At 45.9% G+C, this 23,191-nt stretch overlaps 1 protein-coding gene across 1 annotated transcript; it reads left to right on the plus strand.

The window, feature by feature from the left end:
• The first annotated feature begins 1,704 nt into the window (after nt 1-1,704).
• On the plus strand, nt 1,705-18,875 carry LOC137331225 (claudin-11-like). Its single transcript, XM_067994863.1, has 3 exons — nt 1,705-2,212; nt 14,660-14,824; nt 16,160-18,875. Exons 1-3 carry the CDS (start codon nt 1,987-1,989, stop codon nt 16,402-16,404), a joined length of 636 nt encoding a protein of 211 aa, XP_067850964.1. The 5' UTR covers nt 1,705-1,986; the 3' UTR covers nt 16,405-18,875.
• Nucleotides 18,876-23,191: the final 4,316 nt, after the last annotated feature.

The raw sequence follows: 23,191 nt of genomic DNA on the forward strand, positions 1-23,191 counted from the left end.
CAGATCTCTCTGCCTCTAAACAGGAGCCCCATGGCAGGCAAAACAAGCAGCATGTCTCTGCTGCTCGTGGTGCAGTACAAAGATCCAACATTAGAGGGTGACAAAAGCCTTCAGGAGACAAGTTGAGCAAGAATTCCTCACTCATCTCTCCATCCCCAGACGGCCAAGACGAGATGGTTCAGGGAGTGACACATTATATCGCAGCAGGATTATCAGGAGACTGTTTGCTGATTGTGCAATTGTGGAAGTTGTCTGAAACTAAACCGATTAAAAATAAACATTTTATAAATTAAAGAGAAAGTTACATTCATACATTACCTTATCACATCTCAGAAATGTCTGAGGGCTTCACATGTTTGACTTGTAATGTAGAAAAAAGCAGTAGGCATTTTGCACACAGAAAGATCCCACAAACAGCAATGAGATGACTGGCCAGTTAATCTGTTTCTAATGGTCTTGGTTGAGGGTTAAATGTTGGCCAGAATGCCAGGGAGCACTCTACCTGATCTTCAAACAGTGCCATGGGATCTTTAACATTCATCTGAGAGGTTAGATGGGGTCTTAACATCTCCTCTGAAAGACGGCACCTCTGAAAGAGCAGCACTCCCTCAGTACTGCACTGGAGTGTCAGCCTGCATTACATGCACAAGTCTCTGAAGTGAGACTTGAATCCACAACCTTCTGACTCAGAGGTGAGAGAGTTACCCACTGGCACAGTACACACTCGATCGCTCCGCTTTGTCCTTTTGCACTGCCGAGCGAGGAGCAGTTAGGGGGAGGATTTCCTCGTGGCAAAATTGATAGCGAAATTGTAAACGTGTTGTTTACAAGGCGGCTTATGGTTACCCAACATGTAAGGGCTCGAGTGAACCTGCCCTCCTGACAGTTCCACTCTCTGCGTCACACAAAGTAACACCCAGACCTGGCTTCAGAATCTCATAAACAACTGAGGCCAGCAGAGTGGCAGTATAACTATGATCTGAATGCCCACTGTGCAGTTGGAGGTGACAGTGTTCTGTGCAATCAGCCGTGGCTCAGTGGGTAGCACTTTTGCCTCTGATTCAGAAGATTCCCACTCCAGAGACTTGAGCTCCATAATCTAGGCTGACACACCCAGTGCAGTACTGAGGGAGTGCTGCACTGTCGGAGGTGCCGTCTTTCAGATGAAATGTTAAACTGAGGCCCCATCTGCCCTCTCAGGTGGATGTAAAAGATCCCATGGCTCTATTTTGAAGAAGAGCAGGGGAGCTCTCCCTAGTATCCTTCACAATATTTAACGATCAACCAACATCTTTAAAAATGTTATTTGGTTGTTATGCTGTTTGTGGGACCTTACTGTGTGCAAATTGGCTGCTGCGTTTCCTATATTACACTTCAAAAGTACCTAATTGGCTGTAAATCGCTTTGGGACGTCCTGAAGTTGTGAAAGGCGCTATAGAAATGCAAGTCTTTCTTTCAGTAAAACTCAAGACGCTGCAGATTATATTATATTAACCAACACTCCTGTGATTCAGAATTCCATTTAACAGGCTTGTTCTCTATAACTGGAAACAGACAGTGAGAGAAAAAATTCCCAAACATTTTTTTCTCTTCACCGATTGGTTGATAAAATCTCCCCCCACCGCTCCCCCGCCCCCCGCCCCTCGGATGATTTCTGTAGTCTTGATTGGTTGGAAGACGTTTCAGCCCAGATTTTCCCAGAGTTTGGTGTTGCGTGCAGCCTCACTTTCTGCGAGAGTGCACTGCTTAAAGATTCCTCGATTTTTTTTCTAACAAGGAAACAGAAAACAAAAGAGAGGGCTTTCTCTTGGAAGCACACGGGCAGATTTTTTATTTTGGGATCCCTTGTTTCTGAGAGATCTTAGAGACGGTGTTGAGTATTTTTATTTTTGAGTATTTTTTATATTTCACAGAAGGAACAGAATCTGTCCGAACTATTTTGATTTTTTTTTATGCTGGTGACTTGCTCGGTTGCTCGAAGACAGGATGCCTTCTGTGTGCCTGCATTTACTGGGCTTCGTGCTGAGCTGCCTGGGCTGGATTGGCATTCTGATCGCCACCAGCACCAAGGAGTGGGTTCAGAGCTGCTCCACCGGGGGGGCCGATTGCCGTCACTTTGGTGAGTTGAAACTTCAGGGGCTGTGGACTGAATGTTACCGATCGACTGGAGCCTACCACTGCAAGACTCTGTCGGACATCCTGCGAATGCCAGGTAACTCCTACATCTACCTTAGTCTCATGTTATCCTCTCTCGCACTCTCTCTCTCTCTTTAATTCCCCATTTCCTTTAAAATTTTTAAAATTAATTCCCTTCACCTTCATTTCCTCATCTTCATTTATTTAATAATTTTCCTACTCGCTCTCAATTTCCTTCTATTTAATGTGTTTTTTGGTGGAATTTTCTTTACTTTATTCCATTATTCCTTTTCTCCTTCCTCCCTCTTCTCGTTTCTCCCTTATTTAGTTCCAACTCTAATTTAATTTTATGCCCTCAACATCTGGTTCTTTACTTTCCCGATTGCTTTCCAACATTGTCTTTAAACCTACAGAATACAGAGACTAACTCAGTGCCTTTGTCTGATATTCCATGATTTTACCTGATATATTAACCCATTTTATCTTTAAAGGGTTAAAATACAGGGTGCAGCATTCAATGCAAACGTGTCCCTTAATCGTTCATGTTCCAATCTACACACGAGTAATGTCAAGATCATTACTCTCTATTTGAATCCTAATTCCAAGTCAGTGACTGTACGAGGGTGCCAGGCTTAGCATTGCCTAAAGAGAAGCCTGTAATCTCCTCATGGGCACTAACCCAGAATTGAACAATAAAAAATGATTTATCCTTCTTTCTTTCTAAACATTTTTAATCACTCCCCACCGATCAGGTCGTGCAATTTTGCCCCATTAAGATTCTGCCATGGCTCAGTGGGTAGCAGTCTCACCTCTGCGTCATGAGCTTGTGAGATCAAAGCCCACTCCAGAGACTCGAGCACTTAATGCAGGTGGACACTCCCAGTGCGGTACTGAGGGAGTGCTGCACTGTCAGAAGTGCCATCTATCGGATGAGACATTAAACCGAGGCCCCGTCTGCCCTCTCAGGTGGATGTAAAAGATCCCATGGTCACTATTTGAAGAAGAGCAGGGGAGTTCTCCCCGGTGTCCTGGGCCCGATATTTATCCCTCATCCAACACCAGACAACGACCAAAAACAGATTATCTGGTCATTTATCTCATTGCTGTTTGTGGGATCTTGCTGTGTGCAAATTGGCTACTGCATTTCACATTACAACAGTGACTACACTTCAAAAAGTATTTCATTGGCTTTAAAGCACTTTAGGACGTCCTGAGTTTAAGAAAGATGATATATAAATGCAAGTTCTTTCCTTCACAATCTATTTTCTGTCGAATTGGGTTTGCTGCCGGTTAGGATTTTAGTGGGAATTCTGGAGATTTCAAAATTGTAAACTCAGTGCCAAAGTTCTGCTTTTTCAAACAGAAGTCCATTTTTCTGCTTCTCCCTCTGTCTCAGTGAGAAAATGGGAGCGATTGCAGTTATCAAGGTTTCCAATGAATTTTCAACAGCATCAAACAACTCAATTCCCGATCCCAATCCCAATCCCAATCCCACCCCCATCCCCATCCCCATCCCGACCCTATTCCATCCCATCCCATCCCCATTCCATCCCATCCCCATCCCCATCCCGGCCCTATTCCATCCCATCCCATCCCCATCCCAATCCCAACCCCATCCCCATCCCGACCCTATTCCATCCCATCCCATCCCCATTCCATCCCATCCCAACCCCATCCCAATCCCATCCCTATCCCCATCCTGATCATATTCCATCCTATCCCATCCCATCCTCATCCCTATCCCATCCCCATACCATCCCAACTCCATCCCATCCTGATCCCATTCCATCCCCATTTCATCCCCATCCCCATCCCATTCCATCGTAATCCCATCCCAATCCCATCCCATCCTGATGCCATCCCCATCCCCATCCCATCCCAATCCCATCCACATCCCCATCCCAATCCTGATCCCAGCCATGCCCTGCCCCTAACCTGCCCACGGCCAATTTTTGACTTTGCGAGAAAGGACCTCCATCAAGTGAGTCTATGGCTGTGTGATTCTCCCTGAGATTTCTCATTACAGACCGTGCTGCTAAATCACGTTACAAGCAGATCAAATTCCTTTCTTTTGTTTGGGCAAAATAGACAGAATATTGTATTAGTCCAAATAGAATTGGTATCTCAATAATTGGCAATGGAGAGGGCGTCACCAAGTCACACCCTAGTCTCTCCCCCCCACTCCTCTTCTTCGAGCACCTCACCTTGTTCCACCTCTCTCGCTGTACCTTTAAAATCCTCGTTGTCTACTGTCCCCCATTCCAGTACTCCCTGAGGTATCCTCCCTCCTTTCCTCCCTCATCCTCTGCACTGAGTGACTCCTCATCCTCGGTGACGTCAATCTCCACCTCAGCTCCCCTTGCTCTCTCTCGTCTGAGCTCACTGCCCTCCTGTCTTTCCCAAACTTCTCCCTCCATATAAATTCTCCTCCCAATATACAGAGACACCTTGCCACCCCTGTGACCTCTCTACTCCCATGGTCACGATCACAGACAGGACCATCTTTAACCACTTCCTTGTATCCAACAACATCCCCCCATCCCCTTCCAACCCCCACTTCCTTCTGCATCCATCGCAGGCAAAAACTCCCCCACCCCAAGTTGCTTACAAATGTACTTTCAAACATCCAACTGTCTAGCATTTGACCCTCCATTCACTGTGATATTTCTGCATCTGTTGATCTCCTCAACCACAGCCTCACCTCCACCTTTTATGCCTTTGTTGGCAAACAGACCTTTACTGTCTTCCACCCTGGTCAATCCCCCTGGGATGGCCCCTATCATCGCTGCCTCAAATCCGAGTGGCACAGACTTGAGCGTATCTGGTGGATGACTGTTGTTGTTGCCATCCATCCATCACCAGTTTTAGCTGGACCACGTCAAAAGCTATCAGGCCTCACCATCCTCTGCCAATATTGCTCACTATTCCTGGATCATCCTGCAGAGAAAGATAACTCCCGACTTCTCCTTCTACACTACCAACCGTCTCCTTAAATCCCCTCTCCCCCTCCACCCTCACCGCCAACAACAAGTGCTGAGGAGCTCGTGGACTTCTTTGTCACCAAGATTCAGACCATCCGTTCAGCTGCCTTTGCTGCTTCCCTTTGCCCACCAAGCCACACCTCCCCCCTCGGGGACCCCCTGCCCTAGCCCTGTGCCCCAGTCTCTCTCCAGGTTTTGTCCCATTTCCCTCCATGCTTTCTCTGAGCTCATTCCATCCATGAGACCCACCCCCTGCTCTCTTGACCCTATTCCCACTAAACTGATGACCACCCAATATCCATTTCTGACTCCCCATGCTAGCTGACATTGTAAATGGTTCCCTCTCCTCAGTACTGTCCCGGTCACTTTCAAAATCATCGTCATCACCCCTGTCCTGGATAAAATCTTCTGTCCCTGCAAACTCACACCGCACCTCCAACCTGCCTTTCCTCTTCAAAATCCTTTAATGTGCGGTTGCAACTCAAATCCGTGCCTATCATTCCCGCAGCTCCATGTTTGAACCATTCCAATCAGGTTTACACCCTTCCCTCAGCACTGAAATGGTACTGACCAAAGTCACGAATGTCGATCACTGTGATGCATTATCTCTACTTGTCCTCCTTGGCCTCTCTGTAGCCTTTGATATGATTAACCACTCCATCCTCCTCCAATGCCTTTCCTCCAGTGTCCAGCTCAATGGGACTGCACTCGCTTGGTTCCTTTCTTACCTAAATGATTTTAGCCAGAGCATCTCCAGCAATGACACCTCTTTCCGCTCCTGCACCATAACCTCCGGAGTCCCCCAAGGATCTATTCTTGGCCACCTCCTCTTCCTCTTCTACATGCTGCCCCTTGGCGACATTATCTGAAGATATGGGGTCAGCTTCCATACAATGCAACCCAGCTCAACCTCTCCACCACCCCTCGCGACCTCTCCATCACCCCCTGCGACCTCTCCACCGCCCCTCGCGACCTCTCCACTGCCTTTGTGTTCTCTCCACTGCCTCTGTGCTGTCAGACTGCTTGTCCGAGATCCAGTACTGGAGGAGTCACAATTTGCTCCCTGGCCAGAGTCACAGACTTTTGCCATTCGCAGCGTCCGATTCAATCCTGAGCTGAGCTTCCAACCCCCTATTCTCTCCATCGCAAAGACCGCCCACTTCCACCCCGGAAACATCACCCATCTCTGCCCTGCCTCAGCTCATCCGCCATTGAAACTCGCACCCATGCCTTCCTTACCTCCAGACTCGACTATTCCAATGATTCCTATCTTCTACGATGTGTAAATCTCAGTTCATTCAAAACACTGCTGTCGGATTTAAGTCCCGTTCACACATCAGCCCTGTGCTCACCGACCAGCACTGGTTTCCAGTCCTCCAAGGCCTCCAAATTTAAAATTCTCGTCCTTGTGTTCAAATCTCTTCATGACCTCGCCCCTCCCTATCTCTATAACCCCCGCCGGCCCCCCCCACCCACCTTTCTGAACTCTCTGTTCGAACTCTGACCTCTTGTGCAACTCCCCTCCTTTCGCCCCACCACTGGCAGCCTTCAGCCGCCCAGGTCTGCAATTCTCTCCCAAACCCTCTCCGCCTCTCTCTGCTCCTTTAAGGCCCTCCTTAAAACAACTTTTGTTTATAGGGCGCCTTTAACGTAAAAAAACATCCCAAGACACTTCGCAGAAGTGTAATCAGACACCTCTTTGACCAATGTTTGGTCATTGCCCGTCCTTCTAATTCCTCCTTCTTTGGCTCAGCGCTCTTTTTTTTAATAAAACCTCTGTGAAGCCTCTTCAGACATGTTTCTAAATAAAAACACGGTATAAATGCAAGTTATCCTGTCGCCGTGAAAACTAGTGAGAGAGAAAAGAAAAAAACCACAGGTTCAAAGTTTCACTCCTGGGAGTGATTGTTCACTTTCAACATCAGGCAGAAAATGGGCGTTAGCAGATCGATGACATCATTGGACGGGTGCAATTCAGACGGGTGTAAAACATGCGGGCGTAAAACGGACGGGTGTAAATCAGGAGGGTGTAAATCAGGAGGGTGTAAATCGGGTGAGTGTAAATTGGAAGGGTGTAAATCGGGGGGGGGGGTGTAAATCGAGAGGGTGTAAATCAGGGGGTGTAAATCAGGAGGGGTGTAAATCGGGGGGTGTAAATCAGGAGGCGTAAATTGGGGGGTGTAAATCGGGGGGGGGTGTAAATCGGGCGGGCGTAAAGTGGGCGGGTGTAAATCAGACGGGATATAAATCGGACAGGTGTAAAGCGCCCGTTCTGTTATCGCCCGTGTTCCGCCAGGTGGATAAAAATGGGAATTCGCCCCCACCGTGTCTGAATTTCAGTAAAATCTTCCTATCGTAACAGAGACAAAAGTTTGAAGTTAAACGAGGTTCCGTAACCCAGCTGGGAGATTTTTAGCCTTTGATTTTAATCTCTGTAGAGTTTGTTTTGCCCAAGCTGTAGTTCTCGCTGTTTGTGTGTGTGTGTGTGTGTAATGTCTGTGCATGTGTGTCTGTGTAATGTGTAAAGTCTGTGTGTGTGTCTGTGTGAGTGTGTGTGCGTGTGTGTGCATGTGTGTGTGTGCGTGTCCGTGTGTGTGTGCATGTCTGTGTGTGTGTGCATGTCCATGTGTGTGTGTCTGTGTGTGTGTGTGTGTCCGTGTGTGCGTCTGTGTGTGTGTGCGTGTCCGTGTGTGTGTCTGTGTGTGTGTGTGCGTGTCCGTGTGTGTGTCTGTGTGTGTGTGTGCATGTCCGTGTGTGTGTCTGTGTGTGTGTGTGTGCGTGTCCGTGTGTGTGTCTGTGTGTGTGTGTGCGTGTCCGTGTGTGTGTCTGTGTGTGTGTCCGTGTGTGTGTCTGTGTGTGTGTGCGTGTCCGTGTGTGTGTGTGTGCGTGTCCGTGTGTGTGTCTGTGTGTGTGTGTGCGCGTCCGTGTGTGTGTCTGTGTGTGTGTGCGTGTCCGTGTGTGTGTCTGTGTGTGTGTGCGTGTCCGTGTGTGTGTCTGTGTGTGTGTGTGTGTGTGTGCGTGTCCGTGTGTATAATGTTGTCGATTACAATCACATTCTGCTTCTACTGATCCTCTGCCTGAACCTACAGTTGTAAACAATTTTACAACACCAAGTTATAGTCCAGCGATTTTATTTTAAATTCACAAGCTTTCGGAGGCTTCCTCCTTCCTCAGGGGAACCTCCGAAAGCTTGTGAATTTAAAATAAAATTGCTGGACTATAACTTGGTGTTGTAAAATTGTTTACAATTGTCAACCCCAGTCCATCACCGGCATCTCCACATCATGAACCTGCAGAGACACGCCCTGCTCTACACCCCAGCGAAACCAAGGCTGTGTCAAACCAACACAAAACATATAGTGTATCGGGTGAGTCCTGAACAATGGGGCTTAAACACGCGATAGCCACTAACACGTCAAATAAAGAATTTACATGGAATTTCTTTCCCCAGAGAGTGGTGAGAATGTGGAACTTGCTACCACATAGAGTGGTTGAAGCATTGTTGCATTTATGGGGCAGCTGAGTGCTTACCTGAGGGAGAAGGGAATAGAAGGACATGTGGGCAGGGTGGGAAGAGGTAATTGAAGGGGGAGGAGGCTCCCCCTCCTGTGGAGTATAAACACTAGCATAGACCAGGTGGGCCGAATGGCCTGTGTCTGTGATTGAAAAAAGAAAGGAAGAAAGATTTGCGTTTATATAGTGCCTTTCATGACCTCAGGATATCCCAAAGCCCTTTACAGCCAAAGAAGTATTTATGAAGTGTAGTCACTGTTGTAATGTAGGAAACGCAGCAGCCAATTTGCGCACAGCAAGATCCCACAAACAGCAATGTGATAATGACCAGATAACACTTTAGTGATGTTGTTTGAGGGATAGATATTGGCCCAGGACACTGAGGATAACTCCCCTGCTCTTCTTCGAAATATTGTCATGGGATCTTTTACATCCACTTGAAAGCTCAGACGGGGCCTCGGTTTAACGACTCATCCAAAAGACGGCATCTCCAACAATGCAGCACTCCCTCAGTACTGGCACTGGGAGTGTCAGCCTGGATTATGTGCTACAAGTCTCTGGAGTGGGTCTCAAACCCACGACCTCCTGACTTAGTAGGCAAGAGGTCGTGGGTTTGAGCCACAATTATCAATGTGACACATTCCCTCTGGTCTCTATTTTTTTTTGCCACTAAAAGCCACCATTCTGTTCACAAAGGACGGACCAGCTACACATGGAAAGCACGAACACTGCTTTCAACAAACTTCTGCAACCACAGTTCTGTTATGGAGTTACCGTGTACAGATAAAGTAATAACTCTCGACCCTTTCAATTCGTTCCAGTTGCGAGTTATTATTCCAGCGGGTGTATCTGTGGTTCAAGGTAATGATGACACTATGCACTGACTGTCTGTCTGTGTGAGAGGACTGCGGTTCCCTTCAATGTTTTTGCAGCTGCTGCTGTTTAATCCGTGAAAGAGTGCGAGCAGCTGGGTTTCTGCTCTGTACAGATGGAGGAAATGAGGCAAACAGAAGTGGCTTAAAGGGGCAATGCCTTCACAAAACAAAAAAATGTTTGGCAAACTTTTTTTTTTGCTTGTTTGCTTGCAAGTAAACAATTAAGTCAATATGCCATTATGCTGTTGGCATGAGATGAAAATTCTGGGCACTTCTCCCCTGCAACAAGAAAAGAAGTTTAACAAACACAATGCCCCTTTAATTAAAACTGTTATACGAGCTGTCATTGTAATCAAGGCAGGAACAATGTGAAGATCAGGTGTGTTTTATTATTATTGCTGGTTTTCATATTACAGTGCATGGGTCAAACGTGTTCACCATCTGTCTGTCTGGCTGACTTGCTCTCCCTCTTCATTTCAGTCTGTCTCTCTTTGCTTGTTTCTCTGCCCCTTTCTGTCTCTCTGCTTGTCTCTCTTCCTCTCTCCCTGTCTCTCTATCCCTCTCTTTTTCTCTCTCTGTCCCTTTTTCTATCTCTCTCTCTCCCTTTCTTTGTCTCTTTCTCTCTGTCTCTCTCTGTCTCCTTTTTTCTCTCTCTCCCTCTTTCTATCTCGCTCCCTTTTTCTGTCTCTCTTTGTCTTTCTATGTTTCTATCTCTTCTGCTTCTCTCTCTCTCTCTCTCTGTCTCTTTCCCTACATTACAACAAAACTACTTCATTGGTTGTGAAGGGTGTTGAGACGCCCTGAGGTCACAAAAGGCACTGTATAGTTACGAGTTTATTCTTCGTTCCTCCTCTCCCCCCATCCCTCCCAACACAATTTCACTGCAAACATTGAGCACTGAGACCTAGGGCTCAGTTTTGAAATGGTGGCAGGTTGGCAGCGGGGGTTGAAGGTGCGCGTGGCAAACCCGAATAAACTAAACTTACTGTTTCCGTTGCGATCGCATTGTAATTGATGGTGATTAACGTCCTCTCCGGGTTTCGTATCCGGCAGCCAGCCTAATTGACAGGCGGGGGGGAGAGAAAGAGAAAGAGCGAGACGTCATTCTGCACTGGAACAGAAGATCGGGGGGAGGGGAGATTGGAAGATTGGGGGGAGATTGGAAGATTGGGGGGAAAGTGGAAGATCGGGGGGAAGGGGAAGACCGGGGGGAGAGGGGAAGACCGGGGGGAGAGGGGAAGACCGGGGGGAGAGGGGAAGACCGGGGGGAGAGGGAAAGATCGGGCTCCGAACCCCAATGGGATTTCCCCAACGCACCCACAATTTCCCGGGAAAATCGAGCTCCTTGTATCTGGTGCAAGAGCTGATATTTCCCTTTTCAGACTTGGCCATCCTTCCTCTTGCTGAGAACAGAGTGAAACGGGGCTGAAAGGGAAAGGGCAGCCCCCCATCTATGGGGACTACTTGAGCCTCAGTGTTTAGAGCAGAGTCTGTCTACACCAACCTCTCTTCCCCTTTACTTTGCAGCCAGCGTTTTCCTCCAGCTCCTGGTTTAGGGGCTTTACCAAGGTTCATTTAGCGCATGCGGCTAAAACGGTGTCACCATAATCGCACCTGTGGCTAGTCAACGATTTCTACTGGACAACACTAGCCTAAACCAGCATCATTTGACCTCTCAATGAGATTGCCAACTAGTGCTGAAAGAGACTGGAGAAGCTGGGATTGTTCTCCTTAGAGCAGAGAGGGTTAAGGGGAGATTTAATAGAGGTGTTCAAAATCATGAAGGGTTTTGATAGAGTATGTAAGGAGAAACTGTTTCCAGTGACAGGAGGGTCGGTAACCAGAGGACACAGATTTAAGATAATTGGCAAAAGAACCAGAGGGGAGATGAAGAAAATGTTCTTTACGCAGCGAGTTGTTATGATCTGGAATGCGCTGCCTGAAAGGGCAGTGGAGGCAGATTCAATAATAACTTTTTTTAAAAATTGGATAAATACTTGAAAAGGAAAACTTTGCAGGGCTATGGGGAAAGAGCAGGGGGGAGTGGGACTAATTGGACAGCTCTTTCAAAGAGCTGGCACACGGGCCAAATGGCTTATTTCTGTGTAGTATGATTCTATGAGTTGGGGTCAATTTTGTGTTGGGGAGAAAGCTGAAGCTGAAGTTACACAGGGCACCTCACATCCAGCAGAGACGGGAGGATTTCACGGGTAATTCTGCCGTCGAATAGTTCCAGTGGAGTGAAATACTCCCAGCAAGTGCGAGTCGGACCCTGGCTCTCCTTGAACACAGAATTCGTGCCTCATCCCATCAGGATTATAAAGCAGACCGTAGAAATGAAAGGCCAGTGTCTGACCCTCTGTCCCACATACACCCCTGGGTCCAAGATTGTTACAATGACCCAGCCCCTCCCCAAAGTGCCTCCGACTCCCCCCCCCCCCCCCGATATTAAGGATAAGTTAGTGACATATGCAAATGGAACCTGCCCCCCGGGGATCATACTGCCTCCTTAAACACAATCACAGTCAGCATTTTAAATCCTCGAGCCTGGTTAGTCATATCCTATGTTTCTGTATGCTCAACTAACAGGAAGTGCGCTGGAACTGCATGAGTCAGACAATCCTGGGATTTCCTCTCCTGCTATGACCTGCCTTCCTTCTACACATCCAGGGCAGGACCGACAAACCTCAAAACACTTACGTCAAAAAGAGTTAAATAGCACTCAGCCCCTGGGAGGTGAATCGCTGATGATTTAAGAACATAAGAAATAGGAGCAGGAGTAGGCCATACGGCCCCTCGAGCCTGCTCCGCCGTTCAATCAGAACATAGAAACATAGAAAATAGGAGCAAGAGTAGGTCATTCGGCCCTTCAGGCCTAATCCGCCATTCAAAATGATCATGGCTGATCATCTAACTCAGTACCCTGTTCCCGATTTTTCTCCATATCCCTTGATCCCTTTAGCATTAAGAAATATATCTATCTCCTTCTTGAATACATCTAATGACTTGGCCTCCACTGCCTTCTGTGGTAGAGAATTCCACAGGTTCACCACCCTCTGAGTGAAGAAATTTCTCCTCATCTCAGTTCTAAATGGCGTACCCCGTATCCTGAGACTGTGACCCCTGGTTCTGGACTCCCCAGCCATCGGGAACATCCTCCCTGCATCTAGTCTGTCTAGTCCTGTTAGAATTTTATATGTTTCGATGAGATCATCTCCCATTCTTCTAAACTCGAGTGAATATAGGCCTAGTCGACCCAATCTCTCCACATACGTCAGTCCTGCCATCCCAGGAATCAGTCTGGTAAATCTTCGTTGCACTCCCTCCATGGCAAGGACATCCCTCCTCAGATAAGGAGACCAAAACTGCACACAATATTCCAGATGTGGTCTCACCAAGACCCTGTATAACATGGCTGATTTTCGACTGGTTTTACTGAATCGATGGCCCTATTGGGTGCAAATACTGTCAGGATGAGAGATTAATTTGTTTTTTTTCCTCCGTACTTCCCTCCCCTTTTCCAATGATGGTCCAGATTCTTACTGGGGAACAGCTCCACAGGCACGTGCCCCCCCACTCCCCAGTACATCAGCCAGTTGGACCGCCCTTCATATCTGAGCGTGGATTGTCATGACGTGTAAGATGCTATTTATACATGGAGAGGTCCCCCAGTCAAACCCAATCCTGTTCTCGCCCAATGCTCACATTTTCCAGTAAAAGCCACTGGATAGAGATAAAGAGTGAGAACCCTGACTGATCACTCAACCAAGGGCACTGGAAGCAGTGCAGAGAGAGGCCATAAGGGTCGTCCCTAGCGTCAGCCTCAACTCCCCTCCCCCCAACGCACCCCTGAACTTGCCATTCCTTTCATTCTGGCCTCCTATCCACCCCTTCCTTCACCTAACCATTGGTGGTTGTGCCTTCAGCTGTCTAGGCCCCATGCTCTGGAATTCCCTCCCTAAATCTCTCCACCAATTTTTCTTCCTTTAAGACCCTCCTGAAAACCCATTTAGTTGTATTACCACCTTCTCAGAGCAACTAGGGATGGGTAATAAATGCTGGCCTTGCCAGCGACGCCCACGTCCCCAGAATGAATTAAAAACTTGGGTGAAGCGTCAGAGGATGGCTGGCAACTATTTAACCATCCCCCAGCCTGCAACATTGCCTTCAGAAGAAGAAGGAGGGGATTGGAAAGAAGAAAATCTCTCCACATTATTTTGTTGATTCACTATTTTAAAAATTAGCTAGGCTACAGTTATATTATTCTGGTCGCCCTGCTTTAGGAAGGATGTCAAGGCCATGGTGAGGATGTCGAAGAGATTCACTGAGATACCAGAGATGAGGAGAGACTAGAGAAACTGGGGCTCTTTTCATTAGAACGAAGGTTGAGAGGAGATCTCTTCGAGGTGTTACAAATTATGAGGGGTTTTGATAAAGTAACTTGGGAAATTTGTTTCCATTTGTTGGAGAATCGGTAATTAGACGGCATCAATTTAAGATCATCACTAAAGAGCAAAGGGGGAGGTTAGGTGAATTTTTTTCACACTGAGTGTTGCTGGGATATGGAATGCCTGACCGGAAACAGTGGTGGATGCAGAATCCAGAATAGCTTTAAAAAGGAAAGTAGATAAATATTTGAAAAAGAAAAATTTAAAAGGGTATGGGGAAAGGGGAGGGGAATGGGACTAATGGGATGGATCTTTCAAAGAGAGGGCACAGGAAGCATGGGCCAAATGGGGAAGGGCAGGGGTATGGGGACTAAAGGAATTGATCTTTCTGAAAGCCAGCACAGGTTTGATGGACCAAATGGGGAAAGGGATTGGGAATTGGGAATAGGGGGTTGGCTCTTTCAGAGGGCACATGCACAATGGGTCAAATGGGGAAAGAGCAGGGGAATGGGACTGAAGAGGGTAGGTCTTTCAGAGAGATGGCACACACACAATGCACCAAATAACCACCTTTGTTGCTGTAAAATTCTATGGATCTCTGATTCTTTCTTTCTTTTTTCCCCCATTAAGAACAGTTTCAGCTTCCTTAGCCTCTCTTCAAATCATCGGTGAGCTAAAGCATAGTTGTCTCCATTGCTCTTGTGTCAATCGTCTCCACCACCCCTATAACGGGTGCTTAAATAGTGTCTTCTTTTTCCTCGTGCAGCCTACCTGCAGACCAGCCGGGCCCTGATGATCACTGCCTCCATCCTGGGACTGCCCGCCATTCTCCTGGTACTCACGGCGTTACCGTGTATGCGCCTCGGAACTGAATCCCAAACTTCCAAATACAAGCGGTCCTTGCTGGGTGCCGTTCTTCTCATATTGTTAGGTAAGAAGCAAATGGCTAGACTGCCATTGTGGTTTGTTATCAGAAGGAACGATATAAATCCCACCCAGTCGATAGTGACAGATGAAACCCTCCCACACCCTGACAGTTTCTGGTTATGGACAAGCCCTCTCCCAGCTGAAGGGAGAAAAGGAAGGCGAAATTGGTCTGTGGTATAAGCGCAAAACGGGTGATAACAAATCGGCCGTCTGTTTTACAAGCCCCCCCTCTCCTCTCCCCACCCTCTCTCCCCAGTCCCCCCCCAGCCACATATCTCCCTCCCCCCTCTCCCCAACCCCAACTCCGATTTTCTTTCCCATTGACCTTATCCTTGGAAAAGAAGATAAGGCAGGGTGTAAAATGGGCAGTCGATTCACTAGCGCCTGGTTCGTGCCACTGCCAAAGACCAGTTTCACCCCCCCAGATCTCTGTGAGAAGGGGTCGGGTTCCGCTATGAGGTAACACACCCAATTTCTTTCTCTGCAATCTGAGTTTGAATCCAGAGCAGAATGAAAGAGTGAAGGTTGGTTCTCTGACAGCTCTAAGGCCTCTACGTGAAATCAGTGCAGAGCATTCTTAATCCATGTGGCTGTCAATCCGAGTCACAAAACTGTCACGAGTTTGGCACAGATTTGGCAACTTCACTCAGAGAAACCTTGGCCAGAGATCATGAGCATCTCCAATGGTCCTTAATTTAGGGCAGACTGTCCTGGTTCCATCGTCTAAGGAGCAGTCTCTCACATGTGTCTTCCATTACTTACGATACTGGTTCCCAGTCTGTGGATGTTTGAAGCGAGCGTGGACACTGGGCATGAGATGGATGTCCCTTCACTTGGTCCTAACTTGACCTGTATTTATGTCAGCCGTGGCACAGTGGGTAACACTCTCGCCACTGAGTCAGAAGGTTGTGCGTTCAAGCCTCACTCCAGAGACTTGAGCATGTAATCTAAGCTGACACTCCAGTGCAGTACTCAAGGAGTGCTGTGCTGTTGGAGGTGCTGTCTTTCAGATAAGACGTCAAACCAAGGCCCCATCTGCTCTCCATGTAGATGTAAAAGATTCCACGGCACTATTGGAAGAAGAGCAGAGGAGTTCACCCTAGTGTCCTGGGCCAATATTTATCCCTCAACCAACATCACTAAACACAGATTACCTGGTCATTATCACATTGCTGTTTGTGGGATCTTGCTGTGCATAAATTGGCTGCCACGTTTCCTACATTACAACAGTGACAACACTTCAAAAGTAATTAATTCTCTGTAAAGCGCTTTGGGATGTCCTGAGGTTGTGAAAAGTGCTATAGAAATGCAAGTTCTTTCTTTCATTTGTATCTTACAGCACTCTGTGCCGCAGTCGCTACCATCTGGTTCCCCGTGGGAGTCCACCAGGAAGAATACCTCTTCAACTTCGGCTACTCGCTCTTCGTGGGTTGGATTGGCACCGTGCTTTGCCTCTTCGGGGGAGCGGTGATTGCCTGCTGCACTGGGCCTTCACCACAGCACCAAGAGAACCGCTATTACTACGCGTCACAAGGCTCCTCCTCCACCACTAACCCGACACATGCCAAGAGTGCACACGTCTAAGAAGCAAGTGCACAACATGCAGGAGCCCGACAGATCTCGGGTCAAGGGACTGATAAAACCCATGGCAAATGTCAACCTTTGATGCACTCTCTCCTGACTCTGAAGAGAATCGAGACTGAAGTTATACTTTGTGTTGGACAGAAAGCAACCCTCATTTATGATTTTTATTGTTGGTCTTTGAATGGATCGAGTTAAATTAAGAAACTCATCAACTCTTGCCTCAGTGAGAAGTAATGAAAATTGTACAGTCCATGTGCATCAAACCTGCAGAATCAGAAGCCAGACTGGAACTGCTTAACTGTGTCAGGTTATGGGTTTGAGACAGAACAAAGATAAATAGTTATTGATTGGTTACTGATCTAAGCTGGACTTACCTTACAAGCAGAGTATAACAGGCAGAGCGCAGGTTAGTGATTCAAATATGGTCTCGATCCCCATCAATTCAGGACTGATTTTCAAAGCTGAATAAAATCTGATAATATTCAGATGATCCTTGCGTAGAGTCAGCTCCCTGTAGGCTGCATGCACACCTTGCCCTTTAATTCCATTCTGTACGAGCTACTTTGCAAATGATGTTTAAGTACAGCGGAGCATCAAAACAGAGTACGGGAACAATCGAGATTGATGGGCTCACGAGGAAATAGAGCAGGGCTGGAAACCTGAACCCAAGACTGCTGCATGGTCAAAATTTAAAAGATTGGTTAACATTTTCTTGGACATTAGGAGTAAGAAGGGAAGTTAAGTAGAACTTATTCATCCAAAGGGTAATCGAGTTGTTGTACAAGTTACCAGGGGAGGACATTGAAGTGGATGGTGTAAATTGGGTCAAGAGAATTGGATGTGATTGGGGGACACGGTGAGTAGGGGTCAGGTGGGGTTGGTCGAACGTACTGAGATGGGACATTGTTCCCTTGCAATTCTCTCACATCATGCATTGTTTCTCCTTTAGGCTATGCAGATTTCCTTTCTTGTTAAGTTCATTTTTGAGGTTACATATATTTGTGTGAAAATACACCAAACACAACAAGAGTTACTCAGTTTTTGCTAATCAGTAAAGAAATTGATTGAAATCAAAGGGCGTGTGTTCCTGGGCGATAATCTGGCGGAATAGATTGCCCCTCCTTTATAGAACCCGCTTGATTTTCAATCGAGCGATATCACATGACAGGCGATCCACTTCACTAGATTAACCTGCAGGAAGTGAAGTCGAAAATTTGCCCCGTGTTTCTGTAGCAACACATTCCCTTGATTTTATAAATGTGTCCAAGTTGGATGAGGGAAAGAAAAGTACTAAAAATGTCAACCATTTATGGCTTTAGGATTCTGATTAATTGCTTCCAGAATATAAAGTTGTCGCCCAATGTTTCGGAGAGTTGACAGCACAAGGAGGAGAAAGCACTATGCCCCCGATATCTGTACCGATGTTTCCCGGATCTAAAAGTGCCCATGGAGACAGCATTTCTGATTGACTAGGTTTGGAGCTTTTTATCAGATCTTTTGACTGTTTAGTCGAAGTTGAGTCACGCTACTTGTGTTTGGTGCATTTTCACATAAATATATAAGAGTCATTGGTTAGATCTCAGTTAGAGTATTGTGTCCAATTCTTGGCCCCACACTTTAGGAAGGATGTCAAGGCATCAGAGAGGTTGTAGGGGAGATTTACTAGAATAGTACCAGGGATGCAGGACTTCAATTACGTGGAGAGACTGGAGAAGCTGGGTTTGTTCTCCTTAGAACAGAGAAAGGTAGAGGTTTTCAAAATTACGAGATGTTTTGAGAGAGTAAATAAGGAGAAACTGTTTCCACTGGGAGGAGGGTTGGTAACCAGAGGACACAGATTTAAGGTAATTGGCAAAAGAACCAGGGGGAGAGTTGAGGAGATTTTTTTTTGCAGCGAGTTGTTCTGATCTGGAATGCACTGCCTGAAAGGGCGGTGGGAACAGATTCAATAATAACTTTCAAAAGAGAATTGGATAAATACTTGAAAAGGAAAAATTAGCAGGGCTATGTGGAAAGAGGGGGGAGTGGGACTAATTGGATAGCTCTTTCAAAGAGCCGGCACAGGCACGATGGGCTGAATGGCCTGCTTCTATGCTGTAAGATTCAATGGGCAAGAAAAATAGGCTGCATAGTCTAAAGTTTACATAGGCAGTTTCCATTATAAATGTGGACATAGGAATTTATAATAGAAATATAAAAATAAGGTCAGAGTGTATGACTTGCTAATGGGGGACTGAATCCCATCCTCGTGCCGTGGTCCAATTATCCCACCGCCCTCTAACCCCACTTCATCTGAAGAGCACAACTGTTGCTGAACCTCCGCCTCCATTACAGGAGAACGATCAGTCTACATGATCTTCAATCCTGTTCCCAATCAGAAATTTACGCAGTTCATTTTTGAAAGAAGTTAATTTGATATTGCTTTTCCCAGCAGACTGTTCCACCTATCTACTACTTGGGGTGGGAAGAGGGGTGGGGGGAGGAGGAAGTTAGGGTCGGGGGGGAGTGGTGGTAGGTAGCGATCTGTGGACTGTCAGTTAGCGACAAATGTATTGTAAATAAATGAAAACAAAAGATTTACACTGTTGATTGTAGGTGAACAAGTAAAATATCAGTGAAGGCCCCAGAGTGATAGTTAGACTGAAAGGAGAGCTTTACTGGTTTGCAAAGCAGCAGTTAGTTACAACTGACCAAACTGACGCTGGAAGATGATCAATTATTCTTCATGGTAGGAATGTTATTGTCTATGAAAGTGGTCCATAAACTTTGCAACATGTAGATAAGAATCAAGGTAATGCGAACAGAATCTGAAGATATCACTTTTCACAGGTGATTTACGGTTTGCATTGAAAATGTAATTTTTTTTCCATATATAATCTGCTCACTGGATGTATGGTTATATAATAAATTTTTTAAAACCTGCTCGGTCAGTTAACCCCGTGTAAGTGATTGGTGGGGCAACGTTTCAGAGGATTGGGGCTAATTGTTTCATTTCATTGTCAAAAGGACTTCATGCTTTGAGAACATGAGGAAGAGAGGCTCACTGAATTGAGCGGCTTTTTATTGGGAAGAAATTACTTTGTTGACACAACCCAGGCTTTTGAAATGGTGCAGCGCTGGTTATTGGTTAACCCTTTCATGATGGACTGCCCTAACGAACATGGGGGGCTGTTCAGTGGTGGGGGCCATGGAAATATCATCCACAGAAACCGACTAGGCAGGGTCGAATTTTGGAGCTTGCAATCTTGGATATTCCAGACTTTAATAAAATCACCTTCACAGACCCCCAAGAAGTTATAGCTCCTGCAGAGACAAAATAAATTGGGTAAAGTCTGCAACACTGCGAATTGTACATTGACCTGTGAGAGGAATGAGCTTGATGCTTCGAAGGGACTTATTTCACTCCATATTATGTGCACTAAATTATCAGTTTGGCTCAGTGAGTAGCACTCTTGCCTCTGATATCAGAAGGTTGTGAGTTCAAGTCTTATTCCAGGCCTTGAGCCCATAATCCAGGCTGACCCTCCTAATGCAATTACTGATGGAGTGCTGTGCTGTCTTTCAGATGAGACTTTAAACCAAGGCCCCATCTCCCTGTTCAGGTGAATACAAAATAATTCCTTGGCACTATTTGAAGAAAAGCAAGAGTTTATCTCTCCATCAATGCCACCAAAACACATTATCTGTCTCATTAGTGTTTATGGGACCTTGCTGTGTGGAAATGGGCTGCTGCATTCGAAGAGTGACTACACTTCAAAAGTAGTGCTTTGGGACATCCTGAGGTTGTGGTATATAAATGCAAGTTCTTTCTTTATAGTACCTTGGGTTCAGGAAGCATTGAGAACATTCTAGAATGGGTTCTCTCCACCTGCTTTTCTGAAATCATCTGGCTGCACATCTGACAATCCCTCAAAGAGTTCAACGCTTCAATTAAGTCTCTCGTTACCTTACCTTACTTAAGATTCCTCAAAGTTCTATTACAGCATATACACAGATTAAAAACACTGGCATTAAAAGACGAGGCCCTGTTTTCCTTAATCTCATTGCGACATCATACTCTCCTGGACAACTCCCTAACTTACTGCTTGTCACAACCTCGAATGATGAGGCATTGCTCTATTCCTCGTTAAAACAGCAGCACTAATTAGTTCATTTTCACAACTCGAGGCGTTCCTGCGATCACTCATAAAAACAAAATGTAATTACAACCGCATTCTGCATAGGCTGCCTCCTTCATTACTGATTCCCTGGGGTGTTCCCAAGCTGTGAAATGAATGCCGTTATTAACTATACTCAAGATTATTACCAAAACAAAATACTGCGGATGCTGGGAATCTAAAATAAAAGCGGAGAATGCTGGAAACACTCAGCATCTAAGATGTTAGAGATGAACAGCTTTTAAGCAAGTACAGCTCTGTTCATCTCTAACATCTTCCAGTTCTGACGAAAGGTCATCGACCTGAAACATTAACTCTGTTTCTCGTTCCACAGAAGCTGCCAGACTTGCTGAGCGTTTCCAGCATTTTCTGTTTTTATTCAAGATTATTATATAGCTGCTGGTGGTGTACAGAGAATGAACCCATTGTCGTGAAGATTTCAGTCAATAGAGAGCTACAAAAGGGATGCATTCCAGATCATAACAAACTTACTGCATAAAAAAATGTCTACTCATGTCCCCTGTGGGAAAGTTTCTGTCCTCTGCTCACTGCCCCCGATACATTGGGATACAGCAATTCCTAAAACCAGCCATTGGCAATCAGTGGTGAGACGCCACATTGTACAACTGCTTGCAGAGTCCAGTGTATAAAAGAACTGGAAGAGCTTGTATTAATACAGCCTTGGCTCAGTGGTAGTACTCTCACCTGTCAAGTCAGAAGGTCATGGGTTTAAGCCCCATTCCAGGACTTGAGCACTTAATCTAGGCTGACACTCCTAGTGCTAATACTGAGGGAGTACTGCACTGTTAGAGGTGCCATCTTTTGGATGAGACATTAACCCTATCTGCTCTCTCAGGTGGACATAAGATATCCAGTAGCACTATTTCAAAGAAGAGCAGGGGAGGTGTCCTGGACCAATATTTATCTCTCAACCAATGTCACCACACCAGATTAACTGGTCATTTATCTTATCACTGGTTGTGGGACCTTGCTATGTGCAATTTAGTTGCTGTGTTTCCTATAAAACAACAGTGACTTGAACAGAAAGACTCTACTTGTGGTTTAAATACTGAGCAGGTATGGAATAGTGAGCAGGAAAGCCATATGTGGAGCAAACAGTTGTAAGTTGTGGTAAGAGTGTCTCAAAATAATTAACATTAAGCTTCTAGATGTGACTCAATTTCCCTCATGCCGAGTGTTCACTGGAGTCTCTATACCATATTTTTACAAAAGAAATTGCAAATATATTGCAAATTATTGTATCTCAGGATGTCCCAAAGTGCTTCACACACGATAAATTCCTTAGAAGTGTAGACCCTGCCATTTTATTTGCAAATGTGGGTGCGATTTCATTCAGAGCAATGAGCTACAAACAACAATGAGATAATGACCAGATAATCAGTTTTAGTGATGTCAGTTGAGGGATAAATATTGGCCCAGGACACAGGGGAGAACCCTCCTGCTCTTCTATGAATAGTGCCATGGGATTGTTTATATCCACCTGAGAGGGCAGACGGGGCCCTGGTTTAATGTCTCATCCAAAAGGTGGCACCTCCGACAGTGCAGCACTTCCTCAGTACTGCATTGGAGTACCAGTCTAGTTTCAAGTGCCAAAGTCCTAGAGTTAAGCTTGAACCCATGGCTTTCTGATTCAGAGGTGAGAGTGGGAGAGTGAGTCAATGGGAGACCTTTTTTGGTTTTGTTTACAAACGACACAATGATGTAAAATCAGATTGATATATATATCCTACATCATATCATCATCATAAAAAAAAACCTTCACTGCGTCTTTCCCCTCTATCAAATGGGAGGAAAATCTTTTCCGGAAGCTTTTTCCACCGCGGCAGGGTAGCTTCACCGTGGTCCTATCATCACAATACAAGGCTCTCACCCAATTCTTCACTAGGTAAAGGCACCACCCAATAAAGCTACACTGACCAGTAGGTCTAACACCTCATTGCTACCCAGTGGCCCTCGCTGGAAGAGTGTATGTATGAATACTGGGTGAGGGCGGGACACAGCTCAATTGGAAAGAATGTAAATTTCAGCACAGAAGGAAGCCTAAGGAAAGGTCATGGTTCACGTTAACCCTGTTTGTCTCGCCACAGATGCTGCCTGAGTGTTTTCAGCATTTTCTGTTTTTATTTCAGATTTCCAGCATCTGCAGTATTTTGCTTTTATTCCCTCAAGTTTAGACGGTTGAGGAGTGATGTAATTGAAGTGTTTACAATGATAAAGGGATTTGACGGGTTGGATTGAGAAAAACGATTTCCTCTGGTGGGGAAATCCAGAACAAGGGGGCATAATCTTAAAATTAGAGCTCGGCCGTTCAGGGGTGATGTCAGGAAGCACTTTTTCACACAAAGGGGAGTGGAAATCTGGAACTCTCTCCCCCAAAAAGGCTGTGGATGCTGGGGGTCAATTGATGCTTTCAAGACTGAGATCGATCGACTTTTGACGTGGAAGGGTATCAAAGGATATGGAGCTAAGACGGGTAAATGGAGTTGAGGTACAGCTCAGCCATGATCTGATTGAATGATGGAACAGGCTGGAGGGGCTGCAATGGCCTACTCCTGCTCTTAGACTAATTGGTAGCCTATATAAATATACACATATATTATATAAGATAC

Source organism: Heptranchias perlo, chromosome 13 (assembly GCF_035084215.1).
Source record: "Heptranchias perlo isolate sHepPer1 chromosome 13, sHepPer1.hap1, whole genome shotgun sequence".
NCBI lineage: Eukaryota > Metazoa > Chordata > Chondrichthyes > Hexanchiformes > Hexanchidae > Heptranchias > Heptranchias perlo.